General features: G+C 43.4%; 1 protein-coding gene across 1 annotated transcript in view; it reads left to right on the top strand.

Annotated features, from left to right (window-relative positions):
- The window catches only part of PPA2 (inorganic pyrophosphatase 2), a 70,028-nt gene that overhangs the window by 36,535 nt on the left and 14,447 nt on the right, over positions 1 to 19,046 (top strand). Inside the window, exons 6-9 of the mRNA XM_082243335.1 lie at positions 2,294 to 2,380; positions 6,924 to 7,050; positions 10,338 to 10,465; positions 18,662 to 18,747. Of these exons, the coding sequence (XP_082099461.1) occupies positions 2,294 to 2,380; positions 6,924 to 7,050; positions 10,338 to 10,465; positions 18,662 to 18,747 (428 nt within the window). The remainder of the gene's footprint in view (positions 1 to 2,293; positions 2,381 to 6,923; positions 7,051 to 10,337; positions 10,466 to 18,661; positions 18,748 to 19,046) is intronic.

Raw genomic sequence — 19,046 nt, 5'->3', positions numbered from 1 at the left:
AATCTACTATTGTACGTACATTGCGTGGTGTGAGTCTCTTGGGATACATCCTCGCTCCTTCTTGGTGGATTGGATCTTAACCTTCCTTTTTAATGGGGGGTTGGACAGAAATTTGCCTTGAGTACGATCAAGGGCCAGGTGTCGGCATTGGGGATCTTTTTCCAATGACCTTTTGCCTCACACTCCCTGGTGCACACTTGTTTTGAGGGTGTCCAACATTTGGTTCCTTCAGTGTGGTCTCTGTTGCATCCCTGGGATCTTAAGTGCCATACACACTATAAGATTTTCTGAAGACTTTTTTTTTTTTTTTTTTTTTCCTTCAGATTTACCTTTTTTCTATGTAGTGCAAGGGCCTGCCAGATTGCATACAAATTGAAAGTGTTTAGGTTTGACCTCATATTATATGGTTTTGGTTAATCTAAAGGAAAAAGTCTTCAGAAAATCTTAGTGTGTATGGCCCATTAATGTGGTGCTTTCAGCTCTACAGAAGCCTCCCTTTGAAAATATTTGGGAGGTTTCCCTGCTTGCGTTGCCCCCTGTAAGTGGCTTTTTTTGGTGGCTATTACCTCTGCGCGCAGGGTATCGGAACAGGTGGCGTTTATACTGTCGTTCACCTTATTGGGGGATTCACAAGGATAAGGTGGTGCTTCGCCCCTGTCCATCATTCCTTCTTTAGGTGGTCTCTGACTGTCATTTAAATGAAGACATTGTGTAGCCTTCCCTGTGTCCCAGGCTAAACATCTGAAGGAAATTTACCTTTCATACCTTTTTTTTGATGTGGTCCGGGCAGACAGACGGTGGATCAGGCCCTATTGCATCAGGGGTCAGGTTCCTTCTTTCCCTGTCAAGGAGCAAACTACTGGGGCGCTTAGTGTCTCCTGGGCTTTCCATCATCAAGCATCAATGACCCATGTTTGCAAGGCGGCCACCTGGTCGTTGGTGCACACTTTTTTTTACAAAATATTTAAGTGGATGTGTTGGCGTCTGCGGATGTTTCTTTTGGCTGCAAGGTTTTGCAGGCTGCTGTTTAGAGGACCTGGTCTTCTTTTGAGGGTGTATTTTTTTTTTTTTTTTTTTCTTGTGAGCTCCAGTTGTTTATGGTTGAGCTTCATGTTACCTAGTTGGCTATGGTTAGCTTTGGGAATTTTTTTTCAGTTGTTTGTTTTTTTTTTTTTTTTTTTCTCCACCCCTCATGTTTAACACTCCTTTGGGATGTCCCAATGGTTAAGAAGAATCAGAAGCGGTGTCTTTCAATGAACGAAAGCGAAAATGGGATTTTTGACTTATTGTAAAATCCCATTTCTCTGATGTTCATTGACGGACACAGCACCCATCCCACTGTGGAGGTAGCTTTCTTCTGACACGGCTTGTAACAAAACTGAGTGCCTATATCCGAGAGTGGATGTATACCCCTGGGACTGCCCATAGGCATAGTCAAGCTTTTTCCTTCCTAGTGTCGTCCTCCTGTAGGGGGCAGTATAACCCAATGGTTAAGCAGAATCAGGAGCTGTCCGTCAATGAACATCAGAGAAATGGAGTTTACGGGAAGTCAGAAGAACATTCAAAAAACAATGTTAGCAAGTACAGAAATTTACTAATTGATCTTGCTAGAATTGTGTCCTTGTCACTTGTGAACAGATCTGAAATCTCAACAATGTTCTCGTACTTCACAGCCATCTTCTGTAACCCACAAACTCCCCTCATTCCCATAGAGTTGAAGAGACAAGGCCACATTTGTAGGCCGTACATATGGACTGGTAATCTGCAATATAATACATGTTTTGGAATTATTATTAGCTATGCTTTAAGCCCCCTAGCCGCACAGATCTTTGTAATGATGTTGGAAGTTGACAGGGGCAGAGGTGGTAAGTATGGACCCGGGAGAGTGCCTATTCAGAGGAAAAGAGATAAGAAGTTTTGTTTTAGTAAATGTCAGATTTAAAATCTTGTTTATTTTGGCCCTTAGAGCGGGACTACCCTTCATTACATGACTGATGGGTTTCAGTTGTTCTGGTCACCTGCATTCTCCCTAATGCCCTGTACACACTATCAGATTATCTGAAGACTTTTGTCTGCAGACTTACCAAAACCATATAATATGAGGTCAAACCTAAACACTTTCAATTTGTATGCAATCCGGCAGGCCCTTGCACTACATAGAAAAGGTAAATCTGAAGACAAAAGTCTTCAGATAATCTGATGGTGTGTACAGGGGATAAGTAAGCGTTGTGCAACATGTCCATCTTTGCTGATGTATTGTGCTTTTTATTTTTTATTTTTTTTCACTTAACAGACTTGGGAGGATCCTAGTCACAAAGACAAGGATACAAACTGCTGTGGAGATAATGATCCCATAGATGTCTGTGAAATCGGCACCAAGGTGTGGTTTAAATTGCGTTCTTTAATAAATTGCATTGTACAGTTTTTAATTTGTTTGGTTATCCTGAGGAGGGGGGGGGGGATTTGGTATGCTAAAAATATGGCATGTTTGTACATGAATGATGGTTCTAATCACTACTTGCAACTACCAGTCTATGAAGGGCTTAACTAGACAATGTTTGTTAGTGTTTCTAAGTGGTTAAAGCACTAGCTGTCAAATCCACCATTTCCATCCTGTTTCAAAATCTCTGACAGCGAAGTGATGTGTCCCCATAGGAAAAAGGGCAAAATCTTTAGTATTTAAGCTAGATTATAGTGTAGGGCACGTCTTTGGAAATGTGGCAGATTTCAATGTTCATTTTTAAAGCTGAACTCTAGGCAGTGACAATCCCAGTTACCCATGAATGGTTTCAATGGTTTCACCTGATAAATTATTTGTTCTGTTAAGTTAGTCTTGTGATCAGGCACCTCTGAAACCATAGCTTGGTTTGTGCACTCTTTCTTTTACCTGGGCTGCAGTTGGCGTTAAGCTTCAGTCAAACATTTTAGTATTGAGTGGGAAGACTTAAATCTTATGTCATCGTTATTGCTGCCTTTAGCCCTGATGTGGAGATTCACTTATTTTTTGTCTTTTTGACACACTAGATATCGCTGAATGTATGTCAGGCTTCTTCTCTCTGCAGTTTTATGGAGGAACTGTTGGAACCTAAAGTCTGGCAACAGCGTCCCTGACTCCAAGTACTTTATGGAGAATCAACTTTAGAGAGTGTAACAGAGAACCGAAATGTGTTGGATGTGATAAGGCAAGAAATGTAGGGACAATAAGTGTGCTGGAATATTCAATTCCACCTCTAAAAAAGAATGGTGTTCGCTGAAGTTATACTTGTTTAAAGTGGTTGTACACCTCAGACATGAGATATGAAAAAAGCATATCCCTTTTATAATGTGTACTTGTCTCCATTAGGAACACTAAGGATCGTTTTTGTCTGCTGCTTCATTCCTTTTATCAGCATGAATCCCTTCTAAAAAGTTTTCCTGACACCAAGAGAAAAATGGTGACAGGGGAAGCGAGCTCCAGCTGATTGACAGCCTCAGCTCTGTTCCTGTGTGGAGGAGGGTGTGTCCCTACCCTATAATCGGCTCACAGAGCTGCTCTTACTCTGCTCTGCAGAGAGTGAGTGCTCTCCACTCTCTCTTTTTTCTGATCTCAGACACGCAATAAATATTCAGCACTTTAACGGATGTAGAGAAGAAAAGTCTGCAGATTTACAAGTATAACTTATGTAGGAGGATTAAGTTGTTAACTCTTTAATTTTACTTCATAAAAAAGGAAGACTGGGGCTAGCTCACAAATTCTCCCATTTGGATAACCCCTTTAGGCCAGGGGTAGGCAAGCTTTCAGAGGCTGAGAGCTACCTGAATAACATGGAGAAAAGCAAAGATCATGGGGGTGGGGTCCTACTACGTGTTGCCTGTGTGTGTGTGTGTGTGTGTGTGTGTGTGTGTATATAATAAAAAAGCTCCCAATAAAAAGACAACATCACTGTAGTGTCCTCTGTCCCCTTTACATCACCCTCCCACTGTATTGTCTTCTGCCCCCCCCCCCCCACAGTAGTGTTCTTCAACCCACCCCCCCCCCCAGTGTCGTCCGATCCTCCTTTACATCCCCCCCCCCCCCATAGTGTCCTCTGTCCCTCCTCCCTCCAAGAGTGTACACCCGCCTCTCCCTCCCCTTAAACACAAGGCTGTGTAGGCCAGCATGTGCTCCTCCAGAGCAGAGATCATTAGATAGCATAGTGCTGGGTGGGCGGGAGCTGCTGGAGTTCATAATAGCAAGTAGGTGTTTGGTTGCTAAACCAGTACCACCCCCCCCCCCCCCCCATGTTGATCGGGATCAACAGCTTGCCGACCCCCGCCTTATCTCGAGGTACTAATCGTTCTGCTGTGACAGGAATGGAGAATTTTAAAGCTGGGACTGTACATGTGTAAATCTCTATGGAACTGTGCACTAACATCCAAATTTTCAGGACAAGCTTTCAGTGTGTAATCTCCTAAAGATCAGCTACAGTCACCTAATATTTAGGAGTATCTAGCTGGCCTAAATGGTAGGCTAGCATTTAATATCGTCTGCATGAAGTTGAAATTAGGAAGGTGTCCCCCGCCCCCCCCCCCCCCAACTTTGGATTCAATTTATTTAAGCACATCTCAAAACAAGGTCTTCGTTTTCCTATAGCTAGTAATATGAGCTGTGAACTGGAACTTCTAATTAGGGGTATCACTTAAGCGTTTACTCTTCAGGAAAAAGATGCAGATGTTTGCTTTCTTGTGCTGGGAGTCTCCTGGGCATTTTTATGAATGACATGCTTCATTGTATCTCTGAGTTTTTAATGAGCCACAGTTAATTTTCAATTATGAGGAGTTATTGCAGTGATTTCACTATATCTGAGAAAAGCTTTTTTTTTTTTTTTTTCTCTTTTGTCAGTGTGCTCCAGAAAAGATGCATTTTAAGATTAGTGTATTCCAACACTAAGAGAGGAGCTGTTCAGTAGTAGAGAGCCCATGAAGCATACTGACAAAATGTTAATGTCTGCAGCTATTATATACCTGCATGGGTGGCCTGTTTACATGAAATTCAGGCATTCTGCCTGAGCAGATGGATTACATCCAATGTCAGGAGGCTCCTTGTGTGGTCAAAATATGGCTGCACTAGTTTCGGTTGCAGTTATGAGCTTATTGAGCATTTCAGGCTAGATGGAGAATTCAGGCCTGCTTAGTAAGTACATGCATGAGTCCCTACATTCGAAGTTAAGGGGGATAACCTAGAAAGGAGAAAATGTGCAACTAAATTGTGCTAAATATTGGGCATGCTCTAAAGGAACATGGTTAAATATAGTCTAAGGCTGGCCATACACTATACAATTTTCTTGTTCAACTTTCCTTTAGATTTACCAAAACCATGTAATGTAGGGTCAAACCTAAACACTTTCAATTTGTATGCAATCAGGCAGGCCCTTGCACTACATAGTTTAAGGTAAATCTAAAGGAAATTGAATAAGAAAATTGTATAGTGTATGGCCAGCCTAAGCCTACTCACGGTACACATGCTGCAGTCCTTGTACCCAAAACTTACTATTGTAGCGTAAGTGCTTTTCACTGACACACCTAAACCGAAATGATCATCTTAAAAATCCTAATAAAACTGAATATGAACAAAGGCCTAACACTTTCTGAGTATACCCTAATGGACATTGTTGTTACTATGATCAGAAACTACTTGGCAACCAGCAATTGTTGAGACTATAAACACTTTGGTCAAGGGTATTTCATCTACAGCGGTAAGCGCTTTATGTACAACATAATGAGGGGAAAAAAAGGAAAACTGGAGCAGAGGTGTAAGGCAATCAGTCAGCTTCTTTCTTTCATTTTCAATCTGAAGATAGAAGTTGATTGGTTGATGTGTACAGCTGTAGGGAGAAAAAAATGCCCAGTGTTGATTAGGGGAGGAAAATACAGACTATCTTGAGGGAGGGAAAAAAATGACATTGGTGGCTAATGGGAGGTGCTCAGTTGGCAGAGAGGAGGGACATTGTGGCATGTGGGAAAATGTGGAATCTAGCACACTATTCAGGAAGGGGGGTTATAGAGCTGTTTCTTAAAGCTTGGAACCCCACTGCCCAGAACAGGAAGGTGTGTAGGTATTTATCCTATTTCTGTTGACACCGGAATGGGCCCACTAAGGATAAGTGCACTTTAAATGTGCTCTTGGTTTGTTATCTTTCACATAGTTACAGATTCTCCATAGTTTTTTCATTTTTTTTTCTATTTTCCTTGTCTGTGCATTCAGCGCAGCTCAGAAGAAGTGACAAGGTCTATGCAATATACTATATTTTTATCCTTGGGTTTAGATCTTCTTGAACAGCTTCCCTGTGTCCTCTTCTCAACCTGTTATAAGGCATTTTCATTGCAGTTTTATTAACAATCCTGTGCTTTGTGGGAGGTTACTGGCCACAATTGTGACTTGCTTCCTTGTGATGTGTCGGCAACTGCCAAAGCAGTATCTTTCAGGAGCATCAATGGCAGGAGTCGCTGGGGTTTGGGAGTAGTGCAGAGCGGCTCTTGAGTCTGTACTGTAGGTACAATCCAACTCTTAGATGGTGCTGTAAAGACTCTGCACAGTGAAAAAGCTGGCACATTCCAGCCAAAATTGGGCTGGTATGCTGCATTGTAGTTGTATATTGGTTGACTAATGGGTGAAAATATTGTAGGACTATTTTCAGGACTGGTTTGAGGCTTGTCACAGGAAAGTATCCCAGAAGTTCTCCTATGCTGCTATGTTGGGTATGATGTGGGAAAACTTGGCAAACTGATGGTTAAAGTTGTGCGGACCTTAGACATGCTTTTATTTCCTTTTTTCGATTTAGACTTGCACATTAAAGATCAGTGATGGAGTAACATTATGACAGTTGTTGAAAAAGATAGTGTTGCATGCTGTTCTTTAAAATATTTATAAGGAAACATTAACATAAGCTGTTGTGGTGTTGCAGGTTTGCTCCAGGGGAGATGTAATTCAAGTGAAAGTTCTGGGTGCTCTGGGACTCCTAGATGAAGGAGAGATGGACTGGAAAATAATCGCAATCAATATTGATGATCCTGACGCCGATAAGTTCAATGGTTGGTTGTTCTGCTCTAGCATAGATTGCAGAGATTAAATGTACCTGCCTTCTAGGGTTTTTAAACAGGACTTTTTATTTTATTTTTTTTTTTTTTTTACACCAGTGAGAAAATTAAAAATACTTTGGAGCTGATTGAGTAAATGAGAAATTTGTTTGTTAGCCTTTGGTCACTTCTAGTATACTATCAGGGTTAGGGAAGCCTGAAAAACAGAAATTCCCATAAACCTGCTCACACAATTAAAGTGAACTTGCATTGGGTTAAGCAATACCTTGTTTCACTAAAAAAGTATAGAGTTTTTATTTCAAATCGTTTCTATTTAAAATCTAAAATGCAATAAAAGAAAATAGAACCAGGCACCAAATGAGAAGGTGATGACAGTAGTACACATATGCAAACAGGTGCCTTGATACCATACAGCTGTTACAACCATCCCTGAGTTGAGTATTATTAAACATTTCTATGGAGAGTCATTTAGGAGCAGGGTATACCCTTGTTGGGCTCAAAATCTCCACGAGATCATTACGTCTGTTAACTGAATTCCTGTGCGGGATGGAATACACAGGGCGGCCCTCACATACCAAAAACTCCTCATGGTAGGTCAGAGGAACTAAGAAAGAGAAAAGGCGATCTAGAGAAGAGCAGAAAAATAAAGAGAGGTAAAGGTGGCTAGCCTCCTGACAGCCTCACTAAACCACAGGACATATTTCAGGTGGCGGTGCCTGTCGGATATTTAATCAAGGGGTCCCAGGTTTTTTCAAATATTGGCATCTTGTCCTGCAAAATTACAGTAAGGCATTTAATGATCATGATCGAAGACATTTTAGCCTTCAGGAGGTCAAAAGTTATTGTAGGTGATTTCCATGATCTAGCTATATAGATTATCGCTGCTATCAATGCAATCAGGCGTTATGTAGGCCTCAGAGCTCCCTGCATTGGGTGGGCAACTAACGCTTGATGTGGAGACTTGGTTTGGTGAATACCAGTAAGAAAATAAATGAAATTTTAGGTACTGATCCAGGTGTATTGTGTTTTTTGGTAATGAGCAGCATATGTTTACGCAGTGTATAACCACAAAAAGCACAATGAATACCCAGCCATTAGAACAAGGCGTGAATACAGTGGCAGGTTGCAGATATTGTCAGTCGGTGGCTCCGCAAGGTATAGAGAATGGCTTGGCATATAGGGTCAACAGGGACAATACCATTTTTATAAGTTCCCACAGGACAGGTCTCCTCCTTCCATTATAAGGGGCGGATTCTTACAATTTTAAAAGCTGCTTAGCTGGCAAGCAGCCAATTTTTGGTTATAGATTTCAATAAGCATTTCGCAATTCCCGTGCACAGACACCATTTAATTTAGCCCTACTATGTGTTGTGTTTTTTTTCCACATTGATTTCCCAATGCCGGCCCTACCATGGGTCCCGTTGGGTCCATTGGACCCAGGCAGAACTTTGAGAGGGGCAGCAAATTGACTCCCAAGATTTATTTTCCAGGAGTTTTGTGTGTCATCAGTTTGCGGTGGGTTACGGGTGGCATTTCCCCATCTCCTACTGCCACCCGTAAACTGATGAGGCGGAGTGTCTCCTCCGGGGAACGTCCCTCACATGATCGTGGTGTGCGCAATGATTTCAGACATCAGCGCACTCCATCTCACGCAGGGCAGGCTGGCTCTACTAGGGCAGTGGCCGCAGCAGACACAGGGAGTGGCAGAAGGACTGGGGATCGCTGGGAGGCTGAGCCAGGTGCTGGTCCATGCATCTGGGTGGATCCCAACTATGGTCGGGAACTTTCCCGAGTCTGGACTGGCTGAGTGACGTTTAGCCCGCTGTCGGATGAAACAGAGCACAGGAGTGCACTCCTGTGATCCATAAGAGAACTATGCCAAAAAAGCGCTTTGGGCATACTATACCCTTTTTCTCCCAAGTTAGGTAATGGTTTCCAAAATTTGTGCATGCTCTAGCCCCATTTTATCCTGTTCTTGGATCAACCTAATTTAAGACTTATTTAGTTAAGCATTTGTAGCCTACATCTACAGAATTCTCCTTTGCTCGAATCCTTTCCTGTAATAAGTCTATGTACAGTTATTTTGGAAATTTTGGGCTTTAATTAAGAGTTGTTTAAAAATGCAAGCTTTCAGAACTCATTGGGATCCTTCCTCAGGCTTTACACAATTCTGAACATGGTTTCTTTTAATTTGATTTATATACCGAATATCAAAGGGAAACGCAATACAATAGTTAATGACCATATAATTTTTTCTGAAACGCTTGAGAATAATTAAAGGCTATTGTAAAATTTTAGTTGTTCAATAAATATTTGGTTAATAGAATCCTTTTCGGAATTGTAACTAAACGGGTTGTAAAAGCTTGCTTATAAAGGCGGCCCATAAAGGCCATCACATAGACTCCAAACTTTCTTAACAGGTAGAACAAGAGTGTGCTACTGCATTCAATTTAAATACTCTGTCTATAGATGCATCATGGATTGTTTGCTGGATTTGATGGTGGTCCTACATGTTGGTCCACAGTTTGTGCCAATGGGCATTTAGAAGACTTGTGTTTTTCATGCATTATATAACTGGAAATGGGAAATGAAAGTAAATGAAAATTGGTGCAACTGTTAACCTATGGATTGCTCCAGTACGTAAAAGCAAAAAGTCTACTTTTAAAGTGTATGCAAAGCCGAACAAACAACTTCTATATGCTCCTTTTGTTGACTTTAAAGTGTTTTGTATATCTGTTCTATATGCAAAAACGGTTGATCCTGACACATTGCTGTCGTGTGTCCTGTGCACTTTGTAGGATTATTTTCCCCTGATCAGCACTGATTTGGCCAGTTCTCACAATGACTTATAAATAGTTGAATTAAACTCCGATCTATAACCAGAAGTATATGGTATTTGCTTTGGTTCTCTCTGCTGAACAGAGTGGCAATGGAGTGAAGGAAAGGTAAGTATTCAATGCAGGGGAAGGTTAAAGCAAATGCATAGAAATACTGTAGCTGCTGATCTTTAGTAAAAAGACACTTACCTGTCCAGGGGTCTAGTGCTGTCCTCATCAGAACCGGTTCTTTGCTCTCACCGTTTTTAAATTTGTACTCAAGTTGTTAATCAGTGAAATATGTTTTGGATTTTCTTTTTTGCAATTGTTTTATTTGCTGTTGGAGCATGGTGATCGAGAATGTAGTAAAGATGTTTTGTGCAGTAAATTTAAATTTGATTGTATAGCGTGCCATGCCTAGGCTTTTATGTATTCAGATCATCTTACTCTTTTTGCTTTTCACAGGTATTGAAGATGTAAGACAGCACAAGCCTGGTTATCTTGAGGCTACTGTTGAATGGCTGAAATCTTATAAAGTCCCAGATGGCAAACCAGAAAATCAGTTTGGCTTTAATGGGGAGTATAAAAACCAAGTAAGGCCAAAATGTATAAAAAAAATGTTAAATAGAACCAAAGGTTTGCTTATTCGCAAATATTGTATCTGTGCATCTATAATGGCTTTTAAGTATGATTGTAGAATGGTGGAAGCAGTTCCAGGCTAAAGCTGCTACTTTCCATTTGTCTGCAAAGTATTCTGCCAGCTGAGGCCCATGGGGTATGGGGGACATGTGTGGCCAATATTCTGTAGTGCAAAGTGAACTCAAAGTGAAATTTATGAAAGGCTGTGGCTGAGAACAGACTTGGATAACTGGAAGCATACATTAATTTATTTTCCATTGTTGGGCTTATCTTATTTCACACTCTGAATCATCTGGTCCTTATGAACTGCTGCTTTCTTGTTTCCAGATTGTTTGCTGCCGAGTATTGCTTTTGATGTCAAATGTGCTATACTGTATGGTAATTGATTGCATTGAAACTTTCAGGGGGCTTAGAATATAGATGCCATGAGTAATTGTGCGTGTGTTTAAAATTACAGTAAGAAGGTGTGGTAACTCTCATCAGCAACATGTAACCTTGGTTAATTATAACGCACATCTTACTTCCTGCTTTTCAGAAGTTCGAAGATAGATATAGGAAGCAACTAAATTTGTTTCTCGCTTCATAGTTTATGTATGAATTAAAAGAATAGTGCCTGAACAGATCTGATACATCCCCAATACTTTTTTTTTCTTTTGCTTGACTGCCACGGTTCTCTTGTGTTAAATACACTTGGAACTACTTGTTGGGTTCATTTCAAGCTAAGGTTACCCATATTGTGCAAGCATGTGGTCCCTAAAGTATCTCTGCTTGTCTTCAAATTCCTTCCTTTTATTCTGCAGTGGATTTATGATCCTAGGCTTTATATGGGGTTGTGACTTCTTTCAAAGGCAAGATTAAGACTTATTCCTTGTCCATACTATGTCAGAGTGCCTACTGACTACTGAGGTTCTGCTATTGCATGGTAGAAGGTAGTGTAAGTGGGATGGGTAATGTCCTCTTAGAGAGGAGGTCCTGTGTGCAGCCCAAGTTGATGTGGCTCCTCCCCAGGCACAAAAAGTTGACTTGAAGACCAGCACGGGTACTTGGGTTTTTCCAGTAATGAGGTTTTTTTTAAAGTTTGGTTGACCTTGGAACTTGAGGATAAAAGTATAAAAGCTGCCTTTTTCTTAACTGGTGTTAACTTAAGTGCAGAATTCAGGGCTGTCATTTGTAATCTTCATATTTAGGTCAAAGGACCAAGCACACAGCAGGCTAAGTCTTAGGAACCTACATTTCCATCCTTCATACTTGTAACTAGTAATTCATAATATAGGTAGAGAAGTCAGAATTGAGGATGACCTAGGAGCCAGCACCTTTTTAAAAAAACGCAACTGCAGTTTAAATACATTTTTCCTCAGTTTTTCTATCTGTATTGAGATGATGCTAACAAATCAAATTAATCCTCCATCCTTTTCTTGACTACTAGCACAATTACATGGTATAGGTATAGCAATATATACTGATAAAATTATAAATGCAACACCTTTTTTGTTTTTTCCCCCCTTTTTCATGAGCTGAACTCAAAGATCCAAGACTTTTTCTATGTACACAAAAGACCTATTTCTCTCAAATATTGTTGACAAATCTGTCTAAATCTGTGTTAGTGAGCACTTCTCCTTTGCCAAAATAATCCATCCACCTCACAGGTGTAGCAAATCAAGATGCTGATTAGACAGCAAGATTATGGCACAGGTGTGCCTTAGGCTGGCCACAATAAAAGGCCACTCTAAAAATGTGTATCACACAACACAATGCCACAGATGTCGCAAGTTTTGAGGGAGCGTGCAATTGGCATGCTGACTGCAGGAATGTCCACCAGAGCTGTTGAAAGCGTGAATTGAATGTTCATTTCTCTACCATAAGCTGTTTCCAAAGTTGATTCAGAGAATTTGGCAGTACATCGAACCAGTCTCACAACCGCAGACCACATGTAACCACACCAGCCCAGGACCTCCAAGATCGTCTGAGACCAGCCACCTGGACAGCTGCTGCAACAATCTGTTTGCATACCCAAAGAATTTTTGCACAAACTTTCAGAAACCTTCTCAGGGAAGCTCATCTTCATGCTTGTCGTCCTCATCGGGGTCTCAACCTGACTGCAGTTTGTCGTCGTAACCGACTAGTGGGAAGATGCTCACATTCAATGGCGTCTGGCACTTTGGAGAGGTGTTCTGTTCACGGCTGAATCCCAGTTTTCTTAGATCTTTGAGTTCAGCTCATGAAAAATAGGGGCTAGAACAAGTGTTGCGTTTTATAATTTTGTTCAGTATACATTGCTATAGGTCTCCTTTTTCTCTGTCGCTCATTGACAGACGTAGTCCTCGGTGATACAACACCCTCGGGTTATGCTGCCCTCCACAGGAGTAGGACTAGACAGGAAAGAAAATACTCGGGGCAGTCCCCGAGGGTATATCCTCTATCTCTAATCTCTATCTCGTCAGGAGTAAGGACCTAGATACCTTGCTGGGATCTTCGGTCCTGGCAGGATTTTTTTCTTAGAAAGATTTTTTGTTAGACAGCTTTTTTTTCTCCAGTGTTCCTGTGAGATCTTCAAGCAAGAAAGCTGAACTGGGCGACGGGCTGGATGTTGAGATCCAGTGGTCACCCCAGTTCAGCCTGCGAGTGCGTGCAGGCCATAGCTCCACGCTGGGTCGGCCGCGACATAGTTCCACTGGACGGGGACTGACCCTGCGAGTTAAACGTCTCGCTGAAACGCCAAAGACCATGAGTCACGGCGTCCGTATTGGTCGACATCCCTCCCACCCCGGTGGAGAGGGGTACTGTCAGGAGTTGGCGCCCGCCTGGTTCCGGTATGGTGAGTAGTATGTTCCCCCCTTTCCCCTGACGGGTCTTGTGGTGAACGCGGGCCCCTCTCTGTATGGTAAGGATGGGTTCCCCTCTATCCTATAACATGGCACAGATTCTCCTATTGAGGGTGATTTTTGTGTACAAAAAGCCAGGAGGCTTGGTTTGGGAGCTGACAATCTAATTGCAAGTATGTTTAAATGATTTTAATCAGTGGCAGTACTAGAATCTTACTGTGATGTATATGGTATCCTACCTGTCAGAAGCCACAGGACATGTATACTGCTTTCCAGGTCATTCCTCCAGCAAAAGCATGCCACGTGGTCCGCCAGGGTCCGGTACCGCCGGCCACGCGGATCACCATGTAGAGAGGGGTTTATTGATGCCGAGATACTCTGCAGTCACGCCGCTATCCTGTAAAAGGCCGCCGCCATTGTTTGGTAGATCGCACGAGGCCACCATTTTGGCGTAGCCTCGTGTCGCCAGCATGGGGGCGGCCATGTTTGAGGTGACTCAAACACCTCGTGGAGCTAGGGGAGGCTCTCTCTCTCTCTCTCTCTCTCTCTCTCTCTCTCTCTCTCTCTCTCTCTCTCTCTCTCTCTCTCTTTCTCTCTTTCTCTCTCTCTTTCTCTCTCTTTCTCTCTCTTTCTCTCTCTTTCTCTCTCTTTCTCTCTCTTTCTCTCTCTTTCTCTCTCTTTCTCTCTCTTTCTCTCTCTTTCTCTCTCTTTCTCTCTCTTTTTCTCTCTTTTTCTCTCTTTTTCTCTCTTTTTCTCTCTTTTTCTCTCTTTTTTTCTCTCTTTTCTTTTCCGGGTAGTAACTGGAATTATCATGGACCCTGCCACACAGGTAACCCCACCTGTTTCCCTCGAGGGGGCTGCGGGACCTGCCGGTGCACAGAGCATAGATGCAATTACAGCAGTTTTGGAGTCTTTGGTGGCTCGGATGGAGACGGCCTGTCAGGAACGGGGGTCAAGAAATCGACCCCCGCCTACCCCTATATCATCTGACACTTCAGACTCAGATTCTGAGATGGTCATTGCAGCTGCAGGTCCCTCTGCAAGGGCTGTTGTCTCAGGTAAAGTTCCTTCAGACAGTGAGGAGGACGTTCATGCTTCCGCCATAATTCGGGAAGAAGCATTGGTGGACGCACTAGTTGTGGCGGTTCGGGAAACCTTTAGACTTGAGGTTTTACCGGCAGAGGCAACTGAAACAGAGATTCCCTTTGATACGAACAAACCCACCAAAACGGTGAAGGTTTTTCCTGTACCCAAGTGTTTTAATAAAATTAAAGAAGAATGGGAGCATTCTAAACGTACCTTTACTATTTCCAAGCGTATTGCTAGACGCTATCCGTTTGAGGAATCCCTCATTAACCACTTGCCGACCGCCGCACGACTATCTACGGCGGCGGTCAGCCCCTCACAGGCAAAGTGACGTAGGTCTACGTCGCTCGCCTGTGAGGGTTTAGGGAGCGAGCGCGCGCCGCCGGAGGCGCGCTCCCGCGTGGTCACGGACCCCCCCCGCGCGTGTGACCGGCGGACCCGATCGCCGCCGGCCACTCTGCGATCGGCGGGGGAGAGGGAGAAAGTCAGGCAGCTTGTGTAAACAAGCTGCCTGTCATTCTCCTCTCTGTATGAGAGATGATCACATGGATCTACTATGTAGATCCGTTGATCACTCTGCATACAGTTGAAGCCACAGCCAATCAGTTAGAATCACGCCCCTAGGGACACACACAGCCCCTCCCTCTCAAATAAAGTTAACCCCTTCACTACCAGTGTATTTTTACAGTAACAGTGCATATATATAGCACTGATTACTGTAGAAATGTCACTGGTAACCCCAAAAGTGTCAAAAATGTCAGTCAAGGGTCCGATCTGTCCGCCGCAATGTCGCAGTACCGCAAAAAAAAAATCGCAGATCGCCGCCATTACGCGTTAAAAAAAAACAAAAATGACAATCTTTCCCTTTGTTAGTAAACGCAATAACTTTTGCGCAAACCAATCAAAATACGCTTTTTGCGATTTTTTTTTTTTTTTTTTTTTTTTTTTTTTTTTTTTTTTTTTTTTTTTTTTTAACCAAACATAGGTAGCATAAAACAAATTGGCCGAAAATATTAAAAAATTTTGATTTTTAAATTTTTTTTGGGGGGGGAATTTCATATAAAAAAAAAGGGAAAAATATTGCTATTTTTGCAAAATTTACGCTCTTTTTTTGTTTATAGCGCGTGATCAAAAAATCGCACAGGTGATCAAATACCGCCAAAAGAAAGCTCTGTTTGTGGGAAAAAAAGGACGCCAAATTCGTTTAGGTACAGCGTCGCACGACCGCGCAATTGTCCGTTAAAGTCACGCAGTGCCGAATCGCAAAATACCCTCTGGTCAGTTAGCAGCCAAATCCTCCGGGGCTTAAGTGGTTAAGAAATGGACGGTACCACCAGTGGTGGATCCACCTATTTCCAGACTGAATAAAGCCACGGTTATTCCAGTGGAGGACACTTCGTCCTTTAAGGACCCGGTGGATCGGAAGGTAGAAGCGGAGTCCCGCACTATCTTTTCCCTGATAGGGTCAGCCTTTAGACCAGTAATTGTCATTGGTCTAGTTTCCCAGACACTTACGGAATGGGCGAGATTGGTGCGCCAGGACCTGAAGGGGAAAGATATCCCCCAGGGAACATCTGAATTGATGGAACAGATCATACAAGGACTACAGTTCGTCTGTGACACAGCCTTGGATGCTACCCCCCTATTAGGGCATGCATCTATGTCAGCGGTAATCCTCAGACGTGTGCTGTGGTTAAAATGCTGGTCAGCAGACCTAGGTTCCAAAAAGACCTTGACGAATCTCCCCTTTCAGGGGAATCGCCTATTTGGGGCCACCCTAGATGAGATCATTAAGGATGCCACTGGGGGCAAGAGCACTTTCTTGCCACAGGCTGCTAAAGCTAAAGGACCTCTTAACAAGCGGGGACCTTTCTTTACCGCCCATAAAGGGTTTGTGCGCCCGACTGCTGCAAGCGGGAAGGGCAAGGCTCCTCCAGGAGGGTTCAAGAAGGGCTGGTCGGACAAACAAAAGACCTACTCAGCCCAAACCTGAAGCAAAGGATTACACAGCCTGAAGGTGCGCCCCCACCCGGCTTGAGGGTGGGGGGACGTTTTCACCGGTATTCAGGGCATTAGATCGAGCATCGACCACTGCTACCGGTGCGATTCTTCCCTTCCAACATTTAAGTACTACAGGGAGCGGTAGTTACCGTTCCCTGAACAGATCATTTTCTTTACCTTTTCCAAAGATTAGTCTCAGTTCCCCACAAGAATCGGATCCGGTTGAACAGACAGACCAAGAAGCCTCTAGCCGGGTGACTTCGGTCCCTGAGATTCAACCAGGAGAGATCACCGTTCCTGATAGGAATCAGGTGTCTGATAAATGTGTGGGAACGGAGAACGATCAGACTTTGTCGGATGGTCGGGACCAGATAGCTTTAGGGCCGCCTGGGTTCAGATCCAGTCAGCGCCAGTGGTCCTAGAAATTCTAGGCTAGCCTCGTCAAGCCGATCTACCCGACTTGGACTTGCGAGTCGCGGACGTTCCTTGGGAACTTCGTCTCAGGGAGAGTCTGCGGTCTCAAGGACCAATCTTCCATCGTGCTTTACAGTCGCTGGTTTTAATGGCCTGGCCATTGAGACCCAGGTACTGAAGGACAGAGGGTTGTCAGCTTCAGTTATTCCTACCCTTATTAAAGCAAGGAAAGCGACTTCCAGCAAGGTCTATTATCGCACATGGAAGACTTATATCGCGTGGTGCGAATCTTTAGGGATTCCTCCACGTACCTATTCGGTGACCCGAATATTGGCCTTTCTGCAAAAAGGGGTTGAGCAGAAACTAGCCTTGAGCACCATCAAGGGTCAAGTTTCAGCATTAGCAATCTTCTTTCAGAAGCCTTTAGCTACTAAGTCCTTGGTGCGGGATTTCATCTAGGGGGTGCGGCACCTGGCTCCACCAGTCTGCGCGCCCTTACCGCCCTGGGATCTTAATTTGGTTTTGTCTGTTCTACAGAAACCTCCCTTTGAAAACATCAGGGAGATTCCCTTGCTTACTTTATCCCAGAAGGTAGCCTTCTTGGTGGCTATCACGTCTGCACGCAGGGTGTCAGAACTGGCTGCATTATCATGCCAGTCCCCATACTTAGTGATTCATAGGGATAAGGTAGTGCTTCATCCTAAGCCATCCTTTCTTCCAAAGGTGGTTTCAGATTTTCATCTGAATGATGATATTGTACGACCTTCCTTGTGTCCTCAGCCCAATCATCATCGGGAACATGCGTTGCATTCCTTGGATGTGGTTCGGGCAATCAGGGTATACCTGAAGGCGACGGAATCGTTCCGTAAGACGGATTCACTTTTTGTGATCCCGGATGGCCCCAGAAAGGGGTTCCCTGCATCTGCCGCGACTATCTCCAAATGGATCAGACAGACGGTGGTACAGGCTTATTCTATTAAGGGTCGGAATCCTCCGTTCCGTTAGGGCTCACTCCACTCGAGCGCTCAGTACTTCCTGGGCCTTCCGCCATCAGGCGTCAGTAGTCCAGGTATGCAAGGCGGCCACTTGGTCGTCGGTACATACCTTTACAAAATTTTATAAGATTGATGTGATGGCATCGGCGGATGCCTCATTTGGCCGCAAGGTTTTGCAGGCCGCAATTTGAGGAGACCGGTGGTCTACCTCGAGGGTTTTTTTCTGTTGAAAAATTTCTGTTGAGTCTCATCACTGAGGATGAGCATTGTAAACTTCTAGTTGGCACCGGTTGGGCCTTCTAGATTGGATTTGATTTCCATTTTCCCACCCCTCATTTGTGGTACTGCTTTGGGACGTCCCGAGGGTGTTGTATCACCGAGGACTACGTCTGTCAATGAGCGACAGAGAAAAACGGATTTTTGTAAAATCTTACCGTAAAATCCTTTTCTCTTAGCTCATTGACAGACGTAGTACCCGCCCCTCTGTTTTTGAGTTGGGTTGGGTTAAATTCTCTAAACACTTCTTTGTGACATAACTGATTTGCTGTAGCAGAGAGAGAGAGGATATACCCTCGGGGACTGCCCCTAGGGTGTGGCCAGAGTATTTTCTTTCCTGTCTAGTCCTACTCCTGTGGAGGGCAGCATAACCCGAGGATGTTGTATCACCGAGGACTACGTCTGTCAATGAGCTAAGAGAAAAGGATTTTACGGTAAGATTTTACAAAAATCCGTTTTTATATTCTGGTTAGTTCTTAAACTGACTTTTTAAATTGCTGGCAATGGCAATAGTACTGATGCCTTTTGTGTTTTTCCCCCTTCACAATTCTGGTAGGAATTTGCAATGGAGGTCATCAAAGTTACTCATGACTTTTGGAAAGACATGGTCCATAAAAGATCAGAATGTGGTGAGATACAATGGTATGTGTCCTGCTGATATTCTTGAAAAAGTGTTACCCCCTCCCTTTTAATGGCCCAATTTCTATCTTTTTGGTAATGCACATTTTGGCTTCATGTACACTGGCCTATATTTACTGCTTGATTTTGCCACATTTTGTGGTTTCCTGCGGTCTAAACACTCCTATTCTGAATGCAATTCTTTCACATTTAGGAGAGGGAGGTTGAACGCAGCAGCTCCTGAACTCTGCTAAAAGCCTATGTGTGCATTGACACATATACTTTTTTGGAGTTGAGTTTAGGAGCTTTGGCAAAAAAGTTTA

Source organism: Pelophylax lessonae, assembly GCF_965119305.1.
Source record: "Pelophylax lessonae genome assembly, chromosome: 1".
In the NCBI taxonomy this organism is placed as follows: Eukaryota; Metazoa; Chordata; class Amphibia; order Anura; family Ranidae; genus Pelophylax; species Pelophylax lessonae.
This window is presented reverse-complemented; position numbering and strand designations above follow the sequence as displayed.